Source organism: Trichechus manatus, unplaced genomic scaffold (genome assembly GCF_000243295.1).
Source record: "Trichechus manatus latirostris isolate Lorelei unplaced genomic scaffold, TriManLat1.0 scaffold00176, whole genome shotgun sequence".
Taxonomy (NCBI): Eukaryota; Metazoa; Chordata; class Mammalia; order Sirenia; family Trichechidae; genus Trichechus; species Trichechus manatus.
Window position 1 is genome coordinate 1302087 of NW_004444112.1, and position 17055 is coordinate 1319141.

The 17055-nt window shown below is 43.6% G+C and overlaps 1 protein-coding gene across 1 annotated transcript; it reads left to right on the forward strand.

Moving 5' to 3' along the window:
- The first annotated feature begins 306 nt into the window (after positions 1-306).
- On the forward strand, positions 307-13895 carry SALL3 (spalt like transcription factor 3). The gene is made up of 3 exons (XM_012558554.1): positions 307-433; positions 8654-12147; positions 13464-13895. The coding sequence occupies exons 1-3, from the start codon at positions 307-309 to the stop codon at positions 13893-13895; spliced, it is 4053 nt and encodes a 1350-aa protein (XP_012414008.1).
- Positions 13896-17055: the final 3160 nt, after the last annotated feature.

The window sequence follows — 17055 nt, forward strand, 5'->3', positions numbered from 1 at the left end:
TTCAGCACACCAGAGGGAAACACGACAGAAGCCACTCTCTAACATTTCTAGGCAGGTTATTTTCTCTGAAACGTGGAAGGTAAAACAAAAAGTAAGTAACCAGGGGAGGAAAAAAGGAAAAGAAGGATTTGCAAACATTTCTTTAAAAAAAATAACATTTAAAAAACTTAACCTACTTAAGAATGCATAACGTGGTGGTCCACCAGAAAAAGTGCCAATTAATTTCCACCTTACCGAGAAGGAGCTGATTATATAACCAAGTTAGGGAATTTGTATGATGTACAATACATTTGAAACTTCCACAACATGCATAATCGAATATTTTTAGACCTATTCAGAGCCAGAAAAAGAAAAGAAGGCATGGGCAAACAGCAGGAATTACTTAGCAAGCTGATTATTTGTTGTATACAAGATGCTGGGAAAGCAGGCAAAAGTGGGTCAGATTTCATTTCAGCTGAATCTCTAAGAAGCTTTACCATGTTCTCAAGGTAGCCATAAGGACATTTTCTTTTGTGGGGGGATTCGGCAAAGGTACAGCCAAAGTTTGCGTTCTGTGTACTGAACATCGGTTGGAATTTAGCATTCTTAAATGTAAGTATTGGCACTGGCTTTTAAGTAAAATAAAAATCTTTTTAACTGCTATAATCAGGTGATGCTGTATCTGTTAATGCTGTAAAATAGTTTCAGGAAGCAAAATTTTTGAATCATATTGTAACAGCGAGGTTTTTTTGTTTTTGTTAGTGTTTTTATCCTACGTGCTTTCTTGACTCATTGCCAGAATAAGACAAACGTATCTTAGGCAGTCTCGTTAAGATGTGAGCTAATTCCACTACTGGCGGAACAGGTTTGTAATTACAGCACATGTTAAGTTGCTACACATTTTATATAAAATCAGACATAAATGAAACCTATGCAAAAATGGGATGTTTTAATATTACCTTAAACTTTCATTTAAAAAACCCTATACTTAATTTCTCCTGTAATTTCAGCGTATTTATTTAAAAGGCAGTTAACTGTCTATGTGATTTCCAAGAAAACAACCAAAGTCATGCTGCAGACAGTGTAAAATATTAATTGTAATATTAAAATAATGTAATGCTCCATATTTGTATTAGAGATTAAGGTTGATTTGCTTATTAATAAAAGAAGTTCTTGAGGCTGGAAAAGTGTCCGACCAAAGAGACCACCGATGAGGCCCACCTGGTGTCTAAATATTTTACTGTGTGGGCTTGTCTTTTCCAATCATCCTCAGATTAGTTATGCTGACTTTTGAAGGTCCCTACCCCCTTTGCATTTTCTGAAAGCGTAGTGACCAGAGTTCTATAAGAAAGCCTTTTTGTGTGATGCCTGCGAAAGGTGGGATCGCTCAGTGCTAGCCAGCTTCCGCTGGGCTCTCCCTGAAGGTGGGTAGTTAGAAGTGCTTTGACAAGCCTTGCTGATTTAACCTTTGCCTGCTTTGCCCTGCCAGGGGTGGCCACTAGATGTCAAGCTCATAATACAATTAGTACATCTGTGCAGTTGACCTTGGCAGCGTGGCTTACACGTTCTGTTAAGTGTTAACACTGAATTTGAGTGTTAACTAGAGACCCTGCGAGTTTGCTCCTTGCTTATCAAATGCCCGTCTAGTTCAGCACAAGTGTTTATAGTTCTGAAAGAAGGGGGAAAGGTTTTCTTTTGTATGGCTATTACATCTTGAACTGTCTAATTAACCCTGCAGGTGCCAGGGCACTTTGTCTTGGTCCATCAGCATTCTGGTCCTTATTTCAAGAGCTCAGAGCACCTCTGAGCACCTTGTATGATAATTCTGTTGCACTGCTGGAGATGTGCAGAGTGGCTCCAGCAACCAGGCCAGTGGTTTTTCCAGGTCGATTATTTGCCTGTGTGTAAACCTTGTCCACAGAAATGGAGCAATGTCATGGAGGGTTGACAAATAATGAAAATGGTTTAGTGACCTCTCCAGGGTGCGAGCAGGTGACGTGTCACAGTTGATTGTATTCTTGTTCTTGGAAACTATAGTTTGTGCTTCTCTAGCTAGGGTTGTTGAGACACAGGTTTCTGTACCTTTCAGCTGTTTTGCTTATTCATTTTTACGCAGTGAAGTTAAAAAGCAACCACGGTTTTAGAGCTCAGCATTTGGGTGGTTGTGTAGGCGTTTTTAAGTGCTCATGCCATGAAATAGTACCTGTGATCCCATATGTTACACTCAGGAGGCAGCCTTCTCTGGAGTTTAAATCATCACCATCAGAACCAAAAGTGACTCTGCAGAAGCCGTGTTTTCAGCCCTCCCCAAATTTCTGATTGAAAATGCGAGTATCAGCTGGCGTATTCTAGGTTTGCATGTTTTTCATGAGGCGGAGATAGTGATATATGTGTATTCATCCTAAGTGTGATTACAGCATAACAGCCACATGAAAGAACTATTGTGCAACCTTGAAGCGTAACAAACATCTTATTATTAGATACAGCATCGAGCGGAGACAGTTAAAACAGGTTGTGAGTGTTGTAGCCGCTTCACATCTGCACATGTGCATAAAGGAAACACTGTTTCCCTCCCTGGTGCTTTACCACCCAGATGAGAAGCTGCAAATGTTTTCAACAGAGACAGTTGGTGACTGTGCCACAGGTGGTGGTTACTTAATAAATTTGAGATTTGGGCCACTGAAGAGACGAAACTGAGTATGCCCGGTCAGGGCTCACTTCAGCATAGCAAGAGTGCCCTCCTCTGTCCAACTCCATGTTAACAGGCTCTGGCGGGCTATGGAAAAGGACAGAAAATTTTTCTATTGCATCTGGAATTTCTTCTACATTGTTAAACACAGTAGGGGTCTCTATTTGTCTCCTCCTGTTTCACAGCTTGGGCTCAGTATGTGATAATTCATCTTTCTTTATGGGATTCAAAGCTATCATAAGGAGTTAAAAAGAATTAATTTGCAAGAAAATAAGTGTCTCCTAACAATGTAGAAAAACTTGAAAAATGCTCTCTAGATTTTTAAAGAATGGTAAAGCCTAAGGAAAAAGTGTGTTTTCCTTTCCTAAAGACCCACATGGCATTTTAAAGTTACTAATTCAAGTGGAGACGGTAACATCCTTCTCCCTGTGTTGAACCAGTTGGCTTCTCCTTTTATTAATTTCAGTGAATTAAAAATATGTAGCAGAATGTAGCAGGATAAAGGTGAGCTTTTCAGGTTTTGATAACAAATGATAAAACTCCTGTTTTACTGCTTCTTTGTCATTGGTTAATTTATTTAAAAGGCACTATACTGAAAAGAGAAAATAAAAAGAGCCTTAGTAAGAGTGATCATTTGACATTAAAAAAGTGTCTCATATTCTTATATATATTTACAGCACTGTTTTTCACTTAGGGCTTTCAAAAGATCATCATGATTGCAAAAATTATGCCTGTCTTGAGATACATTTTTTAGAACACCATACGTATGGTTTAGTAGACATGACAAATGACACATAACTCCGCTTACATAAAGATGTGATTTTTACAAGCAACACGGTAAAACTCCTAAAATTCTGCAAAATATTTTCTCCGTGAGCAGAATCCTCCCTGCCACACTGGAAGCAGGCTTTGCCAGTCAGCCATTTTCATGCAGAACTTGAAATAACCTTAATAAGGAACAGACCAGGAATTAATCAGAGCTAAGCGAATCCTGAAACTGTTTTGTTTTTTTTGTTTTTTGTTTTTTTTTTAGAGGGGGGCTCCTTTCACACTGAGAGAGTTGATCCTTAAGATTAGAAACATTTTTGTTAACTGTTCTGTGTGTGTTTTCTGAGTGAGAAGAAAAAAAAATCAATGTATTTTAAAAACTATCATCTTTGAAGCTGTCCTTTTGTTCGAGCCTTTCTGTGAAAGGTTTGTAGAACCTTTTCCCCCTCTTCTGTAGAACTAAGAAATGCATAGAACTTGCTCAAGAATTAGTTTGAACACTAATACAGTTTGAAACCCTGAAAATCTTAAGTATAAATAACAAATATTGGTCTGTCAACTCATTATATACATTTCCCCTCTTAAACTGAAACAATTCTACATTTTTAGCCGCTTTCTTTTTTCTCCTCCTGACTGCGTTCAAGAAAAAAGATTGAATATTAAGTACAAATGAACTACTGGAAGCCATGGGTTTGAGCACATATTTGACATTAGCAAAGTAGAGTTATTCCCAGGATAGCTCCTATTACTTTCCTCACATTTACACACAGCCAGTACAGCAAATACGGATGTCACTTTTAAAAAGTAACCTTGACCCAAATATTCTTATTATCTGAGAAGGGAAGAGTGTTAGCTAAGTTACATGACTTGGTGAATTGGTTGGCATTTTTCTTTCTAATATAACCCTTATGTACTATAAATTCATGCTTAATCCCTTGCCTATTTAGTTTCAAATCTTTTAGTTGTTGAACAGTCAGTGTGCAAAAAATAAATTACTTTGACATTAATAATAATGTTTACCACGCTTGTTTTTTAATTCCCCCCTTAAGAAAGAAAGAGAGAAAGAAAATGAAAATTACGTTGGAAATAAATTTCCCATACTTGCCATTGCTGTTACAATGCCTCAGTGACATGGCTTTTCGTGGAAATAAAAATTTTAAGCCATATTAATAATGTGTAATAATGTCTACTTTTAGAACATAAAGGCCAGTTCAAAATGTAAATTTAATTAAAAGACAGTTAAATGCAGTTGCATCTGACATAATATTGGCTTAGAACTGTGCGGGATTAAAGGGCTTTAGAATATATATGATAAAATTAGGAGCTGCATTCAGATATTCCCATGTAGATTTTCTTATAAAGAGCATTTAAAAAATAATGCCAGACTAGGCACAAATACACTGTCCTAGATGCACTTTATAATTGTAATGAGCAGAGCCATGGAGGCTAGCTGTAAGAGCTGTTTTATTTCTCTCACTCTCCTTTCTGAATGCATCACAGTCAGTAGTTCCACATTCTGCTCTTCAGTAATACGTCTTGCTACTTATAAGGAACTCTCTCTCCCTAGCAAAATGTGCTCATTTTTATTATTTTCTACCAATCAATTCAGTCGAAGGTGTTCATTATTTTTGTTTAATCACATTCTTAAAGTTATGCAAACCAAATCTCAATTCCATATGTGAAAAACAAGAGTTTTTAATTTGTATTCATTTTATTCAAGGCTATCTTTAAAAAATTGCACTTACCTGTAACTTTTGTGGAATGCTAATCACAATCACATTTTAATAGTGAAACACAGTAATAGCTTGAGCACGTGAGAACAACAATTTAAATGATCATGCTATGGACATTTTACACAAGCCCCAATAAAAAAAATCATAGGTGGTGATCCCAAATTATTTGCCCAAAATAGGAAGTCTGAACTGTACTAAAGAATTTTTTCCTCCGCTAATTGTAGTTTTTAAAATATATTTGAGTCAAAATTCAAATTTATTTTGAAGCTTTGCTTATAAAATCCAACAATTGTCTGTTTTGTTGCATTCATTAGCATAATGAACTGTTAACAGACCCAAATGATCAGAATGCCATTTTTAAATTTAAAGTGCTTGCTTGCTTCAGTTTTGAAAGGCGTATGAATAGATTATTTTACTTTGACAAGAATATCTTCAGTATATTTAGGTAACTATTATTGACAGTAGTAAATAAAACAAGTTTTATTATTTGGCACAAAGTGCTTGAATATTCTGTGTACAGTTTCTTCAGTTGAGAAACAATTAGTTGTAATTCCGTAAACCGACCAATGGGAAAAAGGAAATTACATGTGGGAACCGTCCTCAAACTTCCACCGAGTTTAGAAGTGGGCCCTGAAAATACTTAACACCTAAAAAACTAATGGGACTATAAAAACTTAAATATTTAAGGTAAATAGAGGTTTGTTTGAGGTGCTGAGAGACCTTCAAGAAAAGCCGAGTGTAAAAAGTCCCTGCTTCACATGCCATAGTTTGTTACAAAGGAAATCTGGGAAATGTCCATTTGTAAAGATATAATTTATTTACATTATGTGAGTTAATTCTTCCAAAACTGTTTTTATAAATGTATTTTAAACGATCCAGAACTCAATCTAACTTGTAAACATTTTCTCAGCAAACTGTCCTTGGTACATATTTCATATGAAGAAAATTTACTCTTTTAATGAGATATAAATGGTTTAATTTTGAAAAGTTTAAAGTTTATAGACCATAGGAATCTTTTTATATTACATATAAGTTATAAATTTTATCTCCTCTAAAAAGTTAAGGTAGGAAATATTTCAAGAAATTGGCAATATTTTGTTTCTTCTGGGGATTTTCCTTTTCAAAAAGTATTAAAATAAAAATCTTTATTTATGAAGATTATACATAGCCTTTTATACCATAGTTTTAAAACACTGGAAAACATCTTAAAGCATTCTTTTCCTTGTTTATTTACGATAGTTATTTCTGTGTGTATAGCTATGATGTAACAGTGATTCCAATTATTTTTTGTAAATGGTCTCAGATTTTCTTTTAAATATATGGGTGTACAGAAGACCATTCCACTATTATTATAAAGAAATTTAAAAGTAGAAATTACTTGCATTTTCTGATACTTATTAAAATACTTGAATAGAATTTGAGATAGCCCTTATCAGTCATGAAGAAATTATTTACCGAAGATTTTAAGCTGCTTTTTTTTTCCTGTTCCATAACCTTAGTAGGTTTAAAATTAGATTTTGCATACATTGAGTAAAGTTAAGTACTCTGGGTATTTATTTTGCTAATGTGCCTATCTGCAGTATAAATCAGCTGTGTTTTTGCTCCCAGCTATACTCAACCTCATTACTGATACCTATTACATTCCTTACTTCATACAGTAATGAGCCTCCTCACGGGCTGATCTTCAGCTCTGAATTTAGTTTAAAAGTCTAGCAGACCTTTATGGCCTGCAAGCTCCAACTTTTTTTCCCCTCCAAATGCTTTAGCCAGTTAGGAAAATGTTAATTGAATGCTGCTAATAATTTTTAAAGGCATCTACAAATTGCCTGAAGCTAATGGCCTCGTGTAGGGCAGCAACTAGCCTCCCAAAAAAAAAAAAATGTATTTTCTTTTCCAGGAGAAGAACTGTTTTTTTTTTTTTAAGAATTTTTTTAAAAATCAGATTTCTCTACTGGAATAAGTGCAGAACTCCATTCTCTTTTCCAAATCCTTGAAGAAAATAAAAATTTTGGAGACTTTGTCGCAAATACATTTGTTGATATTGTAACAGTACTTACTTCTGCGGTCACAAAACTTGAAGATGTTTTCTTCTCACATTCAACTCTGCGTGTTTAACAAAGAACGTTTTACAGCTGTCATTCCACCGTTTGATTTGTTGCTGTCACTCTATCTGCAAGTTGACAAAAAGCAGTTACGAGTAGCAATGTCCAGGCCAGCACATCGAACCTGAGTAATTATCAGGCATTACCTTTCACCCCAACTACCCAAAAAAGGGAGCGACAAATGTTATCGTATGTTGATTGCCCATTCCTGTGTAGCTATTTATTTGATCAGGTGTGAATTAGAATTGTTCATTAGACAGGGTTGTTATTCGGCACAAGAGGGTAAGGGGAGTCAGAGGAAGTGACTGCCTACAGTAGTAATTAAACATGTGTAACCAATTAGTGGGTTTTCTGCTATGGCACAAGCATATAATTTGCTAAGTCTTTCTATGAAAATAGGTACAAAAAGTGTGTCTGACTACAACATTCTCATGTTAAACATGTCAACATAAACGAACTTTAAATATATAATTTCTAGTTTGTTAACAAACCACTGAACTCTATTGGCTAATAGCAATAACATGTAATTTTAGTTCATTTTGCCAAGAAATATGGCATCTGACAGAGCCAATTAATTGTATCAGACATTATCAATTTTAGGCCCAGACTGTATTGACGTTCATTTTGCAAATCATAATGTAGACATTTGCCATATCTGTAAGTAAAGCAGGGAGGGAGAAAATGATAGGGGATTGATCTGCTAATCTATCTCAGGCTGGGGAGATTGTTTTTCTGAGTAGAGAGATGAGAAATGCTTATGTTTTCTTCGTTAAATTCACAAATGAAAGCATTTCACTGAAATTTCCTACGTATGATAACTGCATATTGCTCTGAAGGGTTGTAGAGAACTACACGGAACCTGGTGTCCCGGCACTGCATACAGATAATAAATCCAGGTGGTCCACAGCCACACTTGAGTAGCAGAGGCCCGGCGCGCCCTGTCAGGGGCTGATGTGAGTTTGAAAGGTTACAGATTAGTTTAGCAATGTTAAGTGAACTGGCAAAGGCCTCTCTAATTTTGCTAGAAATGAGGAAGCCTGACGGTGAAGGGGAATCCTAATGAGCCCATCGAAGGCTGGTTTTGTAACCAACGACAAGGTAGCTGCGATTGTATGAAAATATTGGAAATCAATGCCTTCTATGGAATTTCATTAAGAAGCAGTATCCACAATTGATAGAGCCTCATAATTTGATGGATTGTGCTAAGAAAATGATTAGCTAGCTAGAAAGAGTCATAGAGTACACACGCCAGGCATCAGGATGGTTGAAGTGGGGTAATTTGTACAAAATAAAAAATATTGATTTTACTGATGTGCAAAATTTTAAAATGGAGGGAGGGCTGTCCCGCAGGCATTGGCTGATACAATCTTTTGCTTTTCTAGCTGTCCCCGGGGAAGGCGCGGATGACGGTGACAGTGGGAACGAGAGCCGGAGTGGGAACGAGGAGACCAACGTGTGTGAGAAGTGCTGTGCCGAGTTCTTCAAGTGGACTGACTTCCTGGAGCACAAGAAGAACTGCACCAAGAACCCACTGGTGCTGATCGTGAATGAAGATGAGCCAGCGCCACCCTCTGAAGAGTTTCCGGAACCTTCTCCCGCCAGCTCTCCCAGCGACCAGGTAGAGAGCGAGGCTGCTGAAGAGGCTGCTGCAGCGGAGGCCGGTGAGGGCAGCGAGCTGAAGGCCTCAGAGAAGGAGGAGGAGCCGATGGACGTGGAGAGCCCTGGAGACAAAGGTTACCCGAGTCAAGGCCCCGCGGCTGCAGCGAAGCCTCCTCTACCTCAGGGCCCCGAGCCGACGGCCATGGCCAGTTACAGCATGCCAAACACCAACGTGACACTGGAGACGCTACTGAGCACCAAGGTGGCGGTGGCCCAGTTCTCCCAGAGCACCCGGGCGGCAGGGTGCACGGGCCCGGGCGGCGGGGTCTCGGCTGTGGCCATCCCGGTGATCCTGGAGCAGCTGGTGGCCCTGCAGCAGCAGCAGATCCACCAGCTGCAGCTCATCGAGCAGATCCGCAGCCAGGTGGCCATGATGAGCCGCCAGCCGCTGCGGCCCCCCCTGAACCCTGCAGCGGCCGCAGCCACGCCGAGCACACCGGTGCCCGCCGCCAGCCAGCTCCAGGGCTTCACCACCCACCCCGCCCTCCAGCTCTCTGTTGGGGTACCCCCTGCCACCGCAGGGCCAGCCCCCAGTGCCCCGCAGGCCGCCTACGAGGGCCCCTCACTCCTATCGCAGCCTGCCTCTGGGGCCAGCACCCCCGGTGTCCCCGGTAGCGGCCCTGCCGCCCCCGCGGAGTCCAGTGCCCCCGCGTCTTCCAGCACGACCCCCGCCTCAGCGACCCCTCCCTCCATGTCAAACGCCGCCAGCAGCTCCTCCCGGCCACAGAATGCCCCCACGCCCCCCGCCCTGGGTCCTGGGACTCTCCTTACCTCGGCTTCCAGTCTGCCAAACCCACTTCTACCTCAGACCTCGTCGAGTAGCGTCATCTTCCCCAATCCGCTGGTCAGTATTGCCGCCACAGCCAACGCGCTGGACCCCCTCTCGGCCCTCATGAAGCACCGCAAAGGGAAGCCCCCTAACGTGTCTGTGTTCGAGCCTAAGGCAAGCGCCGAGGACCCCTTTTTCAAGCACAAGTGCAGGTTCTGTGCCAAGGTCTTCGGCAGCGACAGCGCCTTGCAGATCCACCTGCGCTCACACACGGGCGAGCGGCCCTTCAAGTGCAACATCTGCGGCAACCGGTTCTCCACAAAAGGCAACCTGAAGGTCCACTTCCAGAGGCACAAGGAGAAGTACCCCCACATCCAGATGAACCCATACCCTGTGCCGGAATACCTCGACAACGTGCCCACTTGCTCCGGAATTCCCTACGGGATGTCCCTGCCTCCAGAAAAGCCTGTGACCACCTGGCTGGACAGCAAGCCAGTATTGCCGACGGTCCCCACGTCCCTAGGGCTACAGCTCCCGCCCACCGTGCCCGGCTTCACCGACTCGCCCAGCCTCACACCTATGAACCGATCCCCACAGAGGCCCTCGCCTGCCTCCAGCGAGTGTACCTCCCTATCTCCCGGCCTCAACAACTCCGAGTCTGGTGGCACAGTGGTAGCTGAGTCCCCACAGCCAGTCCTCAGTGCAGCTTCTCTGACCAAAACCGAGCCCCTCGGCTTGCCTCCCACAAGCGCCAGGGCTGGGGACCCCCCTACCAGTGGGCAGGCCACCACCGTGCCCATGCCCATAGCCACCACGGCCTCTGACAGCAGTGTGTCCTCAAGCCTCTCAAACCCAGTGCTTCCAGCAGTCTCAGACCAGTTCAAGGCGAAGTTTCCATTTGGCGGCCTGCTCGACTCTATGCAAACGTCCGAAACCTCAAAGCTGCAGCAGTTGGTGGAAAACATTGACAAGAAAATGACAGACCCCAACCAGTGTGTCATCTGCCACCGGGTGCTGAGCTGCCAGAGCGCCCTCAAGATGCACTACCGGACGCACACCGGAGAGCGGCCGTTTAAGTGCAAAATCTGCGGCCGGGCCTTCACCACCAAAGGCAACCTGAAGACGCACTTCGGCGTGCACCGGGCAAAGCCGCCGCTCAGGGTGCAGCACTCCTGCCCCATCTGCCAGAAGAAGTTCACCAACGCTGTGGTCCTGCAGCAGCACATCCGCATGCACATGGGAGGGCAGATCCCCAACACGCCGCTGCCCGAGGGCTTCCAGGAGGCCATGGACGCCGAGCTCCCCTACGACGAGAAGAGCGCGGACGCCCTGAGCAACTATGACGACGACATGGATGAGAACTCCCTGGAGGAGGATCCAGAACTGAAGGAGCCTGTGGGCGACGCGTCCAAGCCCCTCCTGGCGTTCTCTGGCTCCTGCCCGCCGTCCCCACCCTCGGTCATCTCCAGCATCGCTGCCCTGGAGAACCAGATGAAGATGATCGACTCCGTCATGAGCTGCCAGCAGCTGACCAGCCTCAAGTCCCTGGAGAACGGGTCTGGGGAGAGCGACCATCTTAGCAACGACTCCTCGTCAGCCGCAGGTGACCTGGAGAGCCAGAGCGCCGGCAGCCCCGCCACATCCGAGTCATCGTCCTCCATGCAGGCACTGTCACCCACCCACAGCAACGGCGAGAGCTTCCGGTCCAAGTCCCCTGGCCTCAGCAACCAGGAGGAGCCGCAGGAAATACCGCTAAAGACGGAAAAGCCAGACAGCCCTGTCCAGGCTGCTGAGAATGGAGGCGCCCTGGACCTGACAGCCGCCACCCCGGGTCGGCCTGTGGTCAAGGAGGAAGCCCCCTTTAGCCTGCTGTTCCTGAATAGAGAACGGGGTAAGTGTCAAAGCACTGTTTGTAATATCTGTGGCAAGCCTTTTGCTTGCAAGAGTGCATTGGACATTCACTACCGCAGCCACACTAAGGAGCGTCCCTTTGTCTGCTCAGCCTGCAGTCGTGGGTGCTCCACTATGGGTAATTTAAAACAGCACTTACTGACACACAAATTAAAAGAGCTGCCTTCTCAGTTATTTGAACCCAACTTTGCTCTAGGTCCCAGCCAAAGTTCTCCTAACCTGGTCACCAGCACCGTGCCCACCATGATCAGGATGGAAGTGAACGGCCACAGCAAGCCCGTCGCGCTGGGCGAGGGCCCCCCGCTCCCGGCTGGAATCCAGGTCCCTGCCGGGCCACAGACAGTGATGAGCCCTGGCGTCACCCCCCTGCTGGCCCCCCCGCCGCGCCGGACCCCCAAGCAGCACAACTGTCAGTCGTGTGGGAAGACCTTCTCCTCAGCCAGCGCTCTGCAGATACATGAGCGCACCCACACTGGGGAAAAGCCCTTTGGCTGCACAATCTGTGGTAGAGCTTTTACCACAAAGGGGAATCTCAAGGTAAGAGGAGAGCACAGTCTCCTGTCTGAAGCTAAGACATGAGGAAGGGGCGGGGGCTGTGAGAAGGCCCCTCCATGTAGGTGTAACAGGCAGAAATGCCACTTGCGTTGTGGCCAGGTGACGGCAAAAGCCATGTGCGCGTACGTTTGCGTGTGTGTGTGTGCGCGCGCGCACCCACACATCCTGAGAGCAGGCGTGTGCTCTGCTGTGCGGACATCTGGGCTCACCGTCTGATGTAAGTCGCACCTCTTCAAAGAGGCTCGCGCACACCTGCTGCCCTTGAGAGGCACGGTCAGTGTGTGACTTAGGTGGTGACGTCATACTTGGCAACATGGTGAGCAGACAAAAGTAAATGTGGCCTGTAAACACTCTCACATGCTCCAAATCAGAAGGCCACATTAGGTGAGGCGTGCTCCATGGTTTCTTGAATGTTCCATTGTCCACAAGGCTGCCCAGAGGAGCAGGGGGTGGGTGTTTGGTCAGAAGAGGGAAAAGTGAATGTGTTGTGTCCTGCGGAAGGCGTAACACCTGTGTCCATCTTCCTCGGAAGGCAGACCGTGATATGATGTGAGGTTGCCTCACTCAGGCCTGTGTGTTTGCACTGTCTCAGTTGAACGCCCGACCTCCATGTAAAGTGCGTGTCTGTAGGGGTCTCCGTGCCCTCTTCAGAGACACATCCAAGATCAGTACCTGCTGTTACGGGGCCCTGGGCTTGCATCCATATGACAGAAGCAGCTTGAGGGCTCTCTGCTGATTATAGGTGTCCCCGAATGTTTTCAAATTAACGTTTCCTTTTTGTTTGAAAGAGAGAAAGAGGCACAGTTAAACAAAGAGCTCAAAAATATAAGATGATTTAGAAGGAGGGGGCAGAGGAGAGGCAAAAAAAGGACAGCGGGGCTTGGATGAGCAGAGGGGTTGGAACTTCTGTTCTCTTGAGTTTCCGGACATTCTCTTGGCAGCCTTGTGCGTTTTATACCTTAGGGGGAAAATTGTTCAGTCTTGTTAGGTTCGTCAACTGGAAGAAACACCTTTCATTGACTTATTTGTTGGCCTGGTTGGGTTTTGTATGTAAAAAAACAACGTTGCTTATTTGAGGATAAGGTGGTGGAGAAGTTCACATAACTGTGTTTAACTTCCCCCAAACTAATGCTTAGGACGGGGAAAGAAAAAATCCTGAGAAAATGATATCTAGAGGTTTCTGGAAGGCTATTGGGCATATAATCTGATTGTGAAATGGTTAAAGAGGGAACAAACCAACCCCGTCCGTCTGAACTTGCTCACTTGTGGGCTGTTTCTCTCTCGTATCTTGCATGCAGGTTCACATGGGGACTCACATGTGGAATAACGCCCCTGCCAGACGAGGCCGCCGGCTTTCGGTGGAAAACCCCATGGCTCTGTTAGGGGGTGATGCCCTGAAGTTTTCTGAAATGTTCCAAAAGGATTTGGCAGCTCGAGCCATGAATGTTGACCCCAACTTTTGGAACCAGTATGCTGCAGCTATCACGAATGGTCTTGCCATGAAGAACAATGAGATTTCTGTCATACAGAATGGGGGCATCCCCCAGCTCCCAGTAAGTCTTGGCGGCAGCGCCATCCCCCCTCTGGGCAACCTCAGTGGTGGGATGGACAAGGCGCGCACTGGCAGCAGCCCCCCTACTGTGGGCTTGGACAAAGCGAGCTCGGAGACGGGGGCCAGCCGCCCGTTCACAAGGTTCATTGAGGACAGCAAGGAGATCGGTATAAACTAGACGTGTGGACTCCACGCGTTTGCTCTGTCCCGTGTGCAAATCTTGACATTTGAGCATTAGTCTTATGACCTTAAACACCTAGGTTCTCGTGACAATTCTACCCCTAGCAGAAAACACACTAGCTGTGTGGCCACTGAAGCCTTGTCTTGGGGGAGCTGCATGGTTCTTCTGTCCACAGTGAGTTTGACTGTCACTGAGAACTCGAACCTTCTAAGTTTAAGTACAAAAAAAAAAAAAAAGTCATGGGGAAACCGCATTAGGAGCTGAGAGCTTAGGCCATAGCCACTTTGCGTCTTCTAAAACGTAACAGTCCCCAGAGAGGGAGAAAAGGGCTTCCCTACGACATCCGGTCAGACTAATTTGATGGTTTTGTTCACATTAGTTAGAAACTTGAACTCTGTTTTTAGAAATCCTAATCTTAAAGAAGAAGTGGTTTAGTACCCCAATGCTGTGTATGATTACAGTATCTTCGTCTGTAGTATTTATAATGTTAAGATTATGCGGGTAACAGACAATATAATAACCCCAACCTTAAATGAAGCTTTTGTACTGCAGAATACATCTGGCTATGTGATTTTTTTTTTTTAAGCAAGATTTGTTCTACTATAAATAAGTGGATTATTTCAATGCAGGCAAATTGTGAAGTTTTATTGGGAAAGATAGCATGCTTTTCATGTGCAAGTACCTGTCAGTAACAGACCTTTTTTTTTTTTTTTTTTTAATTTAAATGTTTGTAGCTGCTATGTGGACAGTTGTTCTATGAAATGAAAAATGTAGTGTGGTCTGTAGCCCAATGATTGGAGAACAAGTTACAGACAAACATCACCATAAATTATTCACAACATTATAAACAGTTGTGAGTAAATATTTCACGTTATCAAAGCTGTACAATAAAAAAGGTAATGTTTGTATAATGTGGTTGCAAACTCTTAATTTATACTATTGCACTTTTAGTATTTTGTATTAGGGAGGTTTGTCTATAATTTGAAAATAAAAAAAGATGTAAAGTATTTTATAAATAGTACTTCAGTTTAGGGAAAATGAAAAAGAACTGTTACAGTTTCTTGTTTTGTTTTAAGATCAAACAATATAAGAAATCTATGCTACTTAAACAGAAAAGCCACCAAGATGTGTCAGCTCCTCAGTAAAATAGGGCCTGCCATTTCTTAAAATCATTTATTTAACTTTTCTACAGAGCCCAGTTAAAAACTGTGACCACCCTTAACCAGATTCTGACAAATTAGTTTTAGAAGCCAGGATATCACGAAAGAGAACATTGTGTAGGTATCGTTTTACTGTAATATAGTCTGCTGACTGCCTAATAGCACTGGCTATTGTGTACAGTAATAGTAAACGAGAACAAACTGTTGATGTCTGGCAGTATACTCAGCTATAACTTGGAAATTTCCTGAATCCCTGACTTATCTATTATCTTCTCAGATTGAAACCAAGCACAGTGTCCGCTGGTGATTCAAAATGCAGTCTTATGCTGATTCCTGTGTTTAAATTGCACCCAGTAAGGGAAGGGACCAGTTCTACCCTTCAGCCAGGGCTCTGGGAGGCTGGGGTGAAATCAAAACTTGAAAAGGAAGTGTTTTGTGTACTACCTCATTTTTGTGCATTGCGAGCGTGGTGGAATCTGACCCGGTGAAGTTCCTTCCGACTGCCTTGCCCAGGGGATAGTAAGGTAGCTGGCTACAGTGCAGTGCAAGGCGTCGTGTGCCCTGTAGAAAGAATCAGACAGTGAGGTCTTCTCAGTTACAACAGAAAACTAGAACAATCTCTCTCTAATGCGGCCACGGCAACGACAAAACTTATGGGAGGCTGGACTGTTTCTGCCATCGTGTAATTGAGCAAAAAGAGTTCCGGAGACACATTAGCTGTTTGTTCGTAATGGAAATGAGCACTGAACTTGACAGCTGTTTTCTGCAGTGATGAGGCATATCATCCCATATTGTACCATCTCTGATCGCGAAGTGAGTTCTTGGGGGGTGTTTCAAGCATTGGGAAAAGAAAGCTGAGGTGGCTTAATATTGCTGTATTTCAGCAGTGAATGTTTTTATTATTTATCTGTGTCTTTTCTGGTGTGAATTTTTTGTTGTTGTTAGTCTTTGGTACCATGTAGTGTTATCTCTTCTCCCAAGAGGATGTGTATATAACTTAACAAGAGAAATGTAAAGTGCTGTACATAAGATGGCTGATGAAGGTCAGTGAGACTGGCCCCTCCGTATTCAGGGCTAGCCGGCCCCTTTGCATGGAGAAGAGACATATTTTTATACTGCAATACCATGTGGGGCCGGCACCTCCCTGAACAGCTGGGGATTGTTACCTAGATCCAATATTTTTTATTATTAAATCTTGTGGCTCTTCACACCTACTGATTGAAATGGATGTCTTAGTCTAGGTTCCTATTTTTGTCACATGGAATTGAATAAAATGCAGGATGTAATATGATTTCTGGATTGCGTTCCTTGATTATTCTAATGGCAAAAGTGAGACTTGAGGTCATGGTCATTTATGGTGGGTGTGGTCTGAGAGTTTTCTCTAAGGAGGTCCTCAAGGGGCCAACGGCTTAGATTTAAGCAATATCTAAGCACTTCTTGCTTGGTCTTGACATTCTTATTTTTCACTTTTTTTCTAAAATGAAAATGCAGCCACCTGATGGTGGGTTTTTTACATCTATGATGGAAGGAGATTTAGGAGAAAGTGGATAAATATTGGAAACCATTGGCAGTGCCCCAAAATGACTACACTCTGGGTGACCTCCCCGTTATCGGCATTCAGTGAAAATATTAGCTCTTCAAGCCACTTGAACAAGTAGATGTGGATCAACGTACCCGATGGAAAAGGAACTGGAGAGAAGTTTGCTCATAGTGATAAATGAAAGCAGTCGGCGGCATTGTGAGACCACTAACGCCAGCACCTTGTGTTGATCCCAAGGGAGGAGGCCCTTTATTTCAAAATGAGCTTTACCTCATGGATAACTTTTGATAAAACTTAAAATTTACATAATTTAATAGCTCCTAGATTCTAAGGTATACAATCCATTTCTCCTCCTCCTCCTCCCCCTCCCCCTCCTCCTCCTTCACTACTGTTATCTAGAAGCCACAGTATTTTTTACTTGAGAGGTGCTGGGTGGTTTTAAAGGAGTCATAAAGGT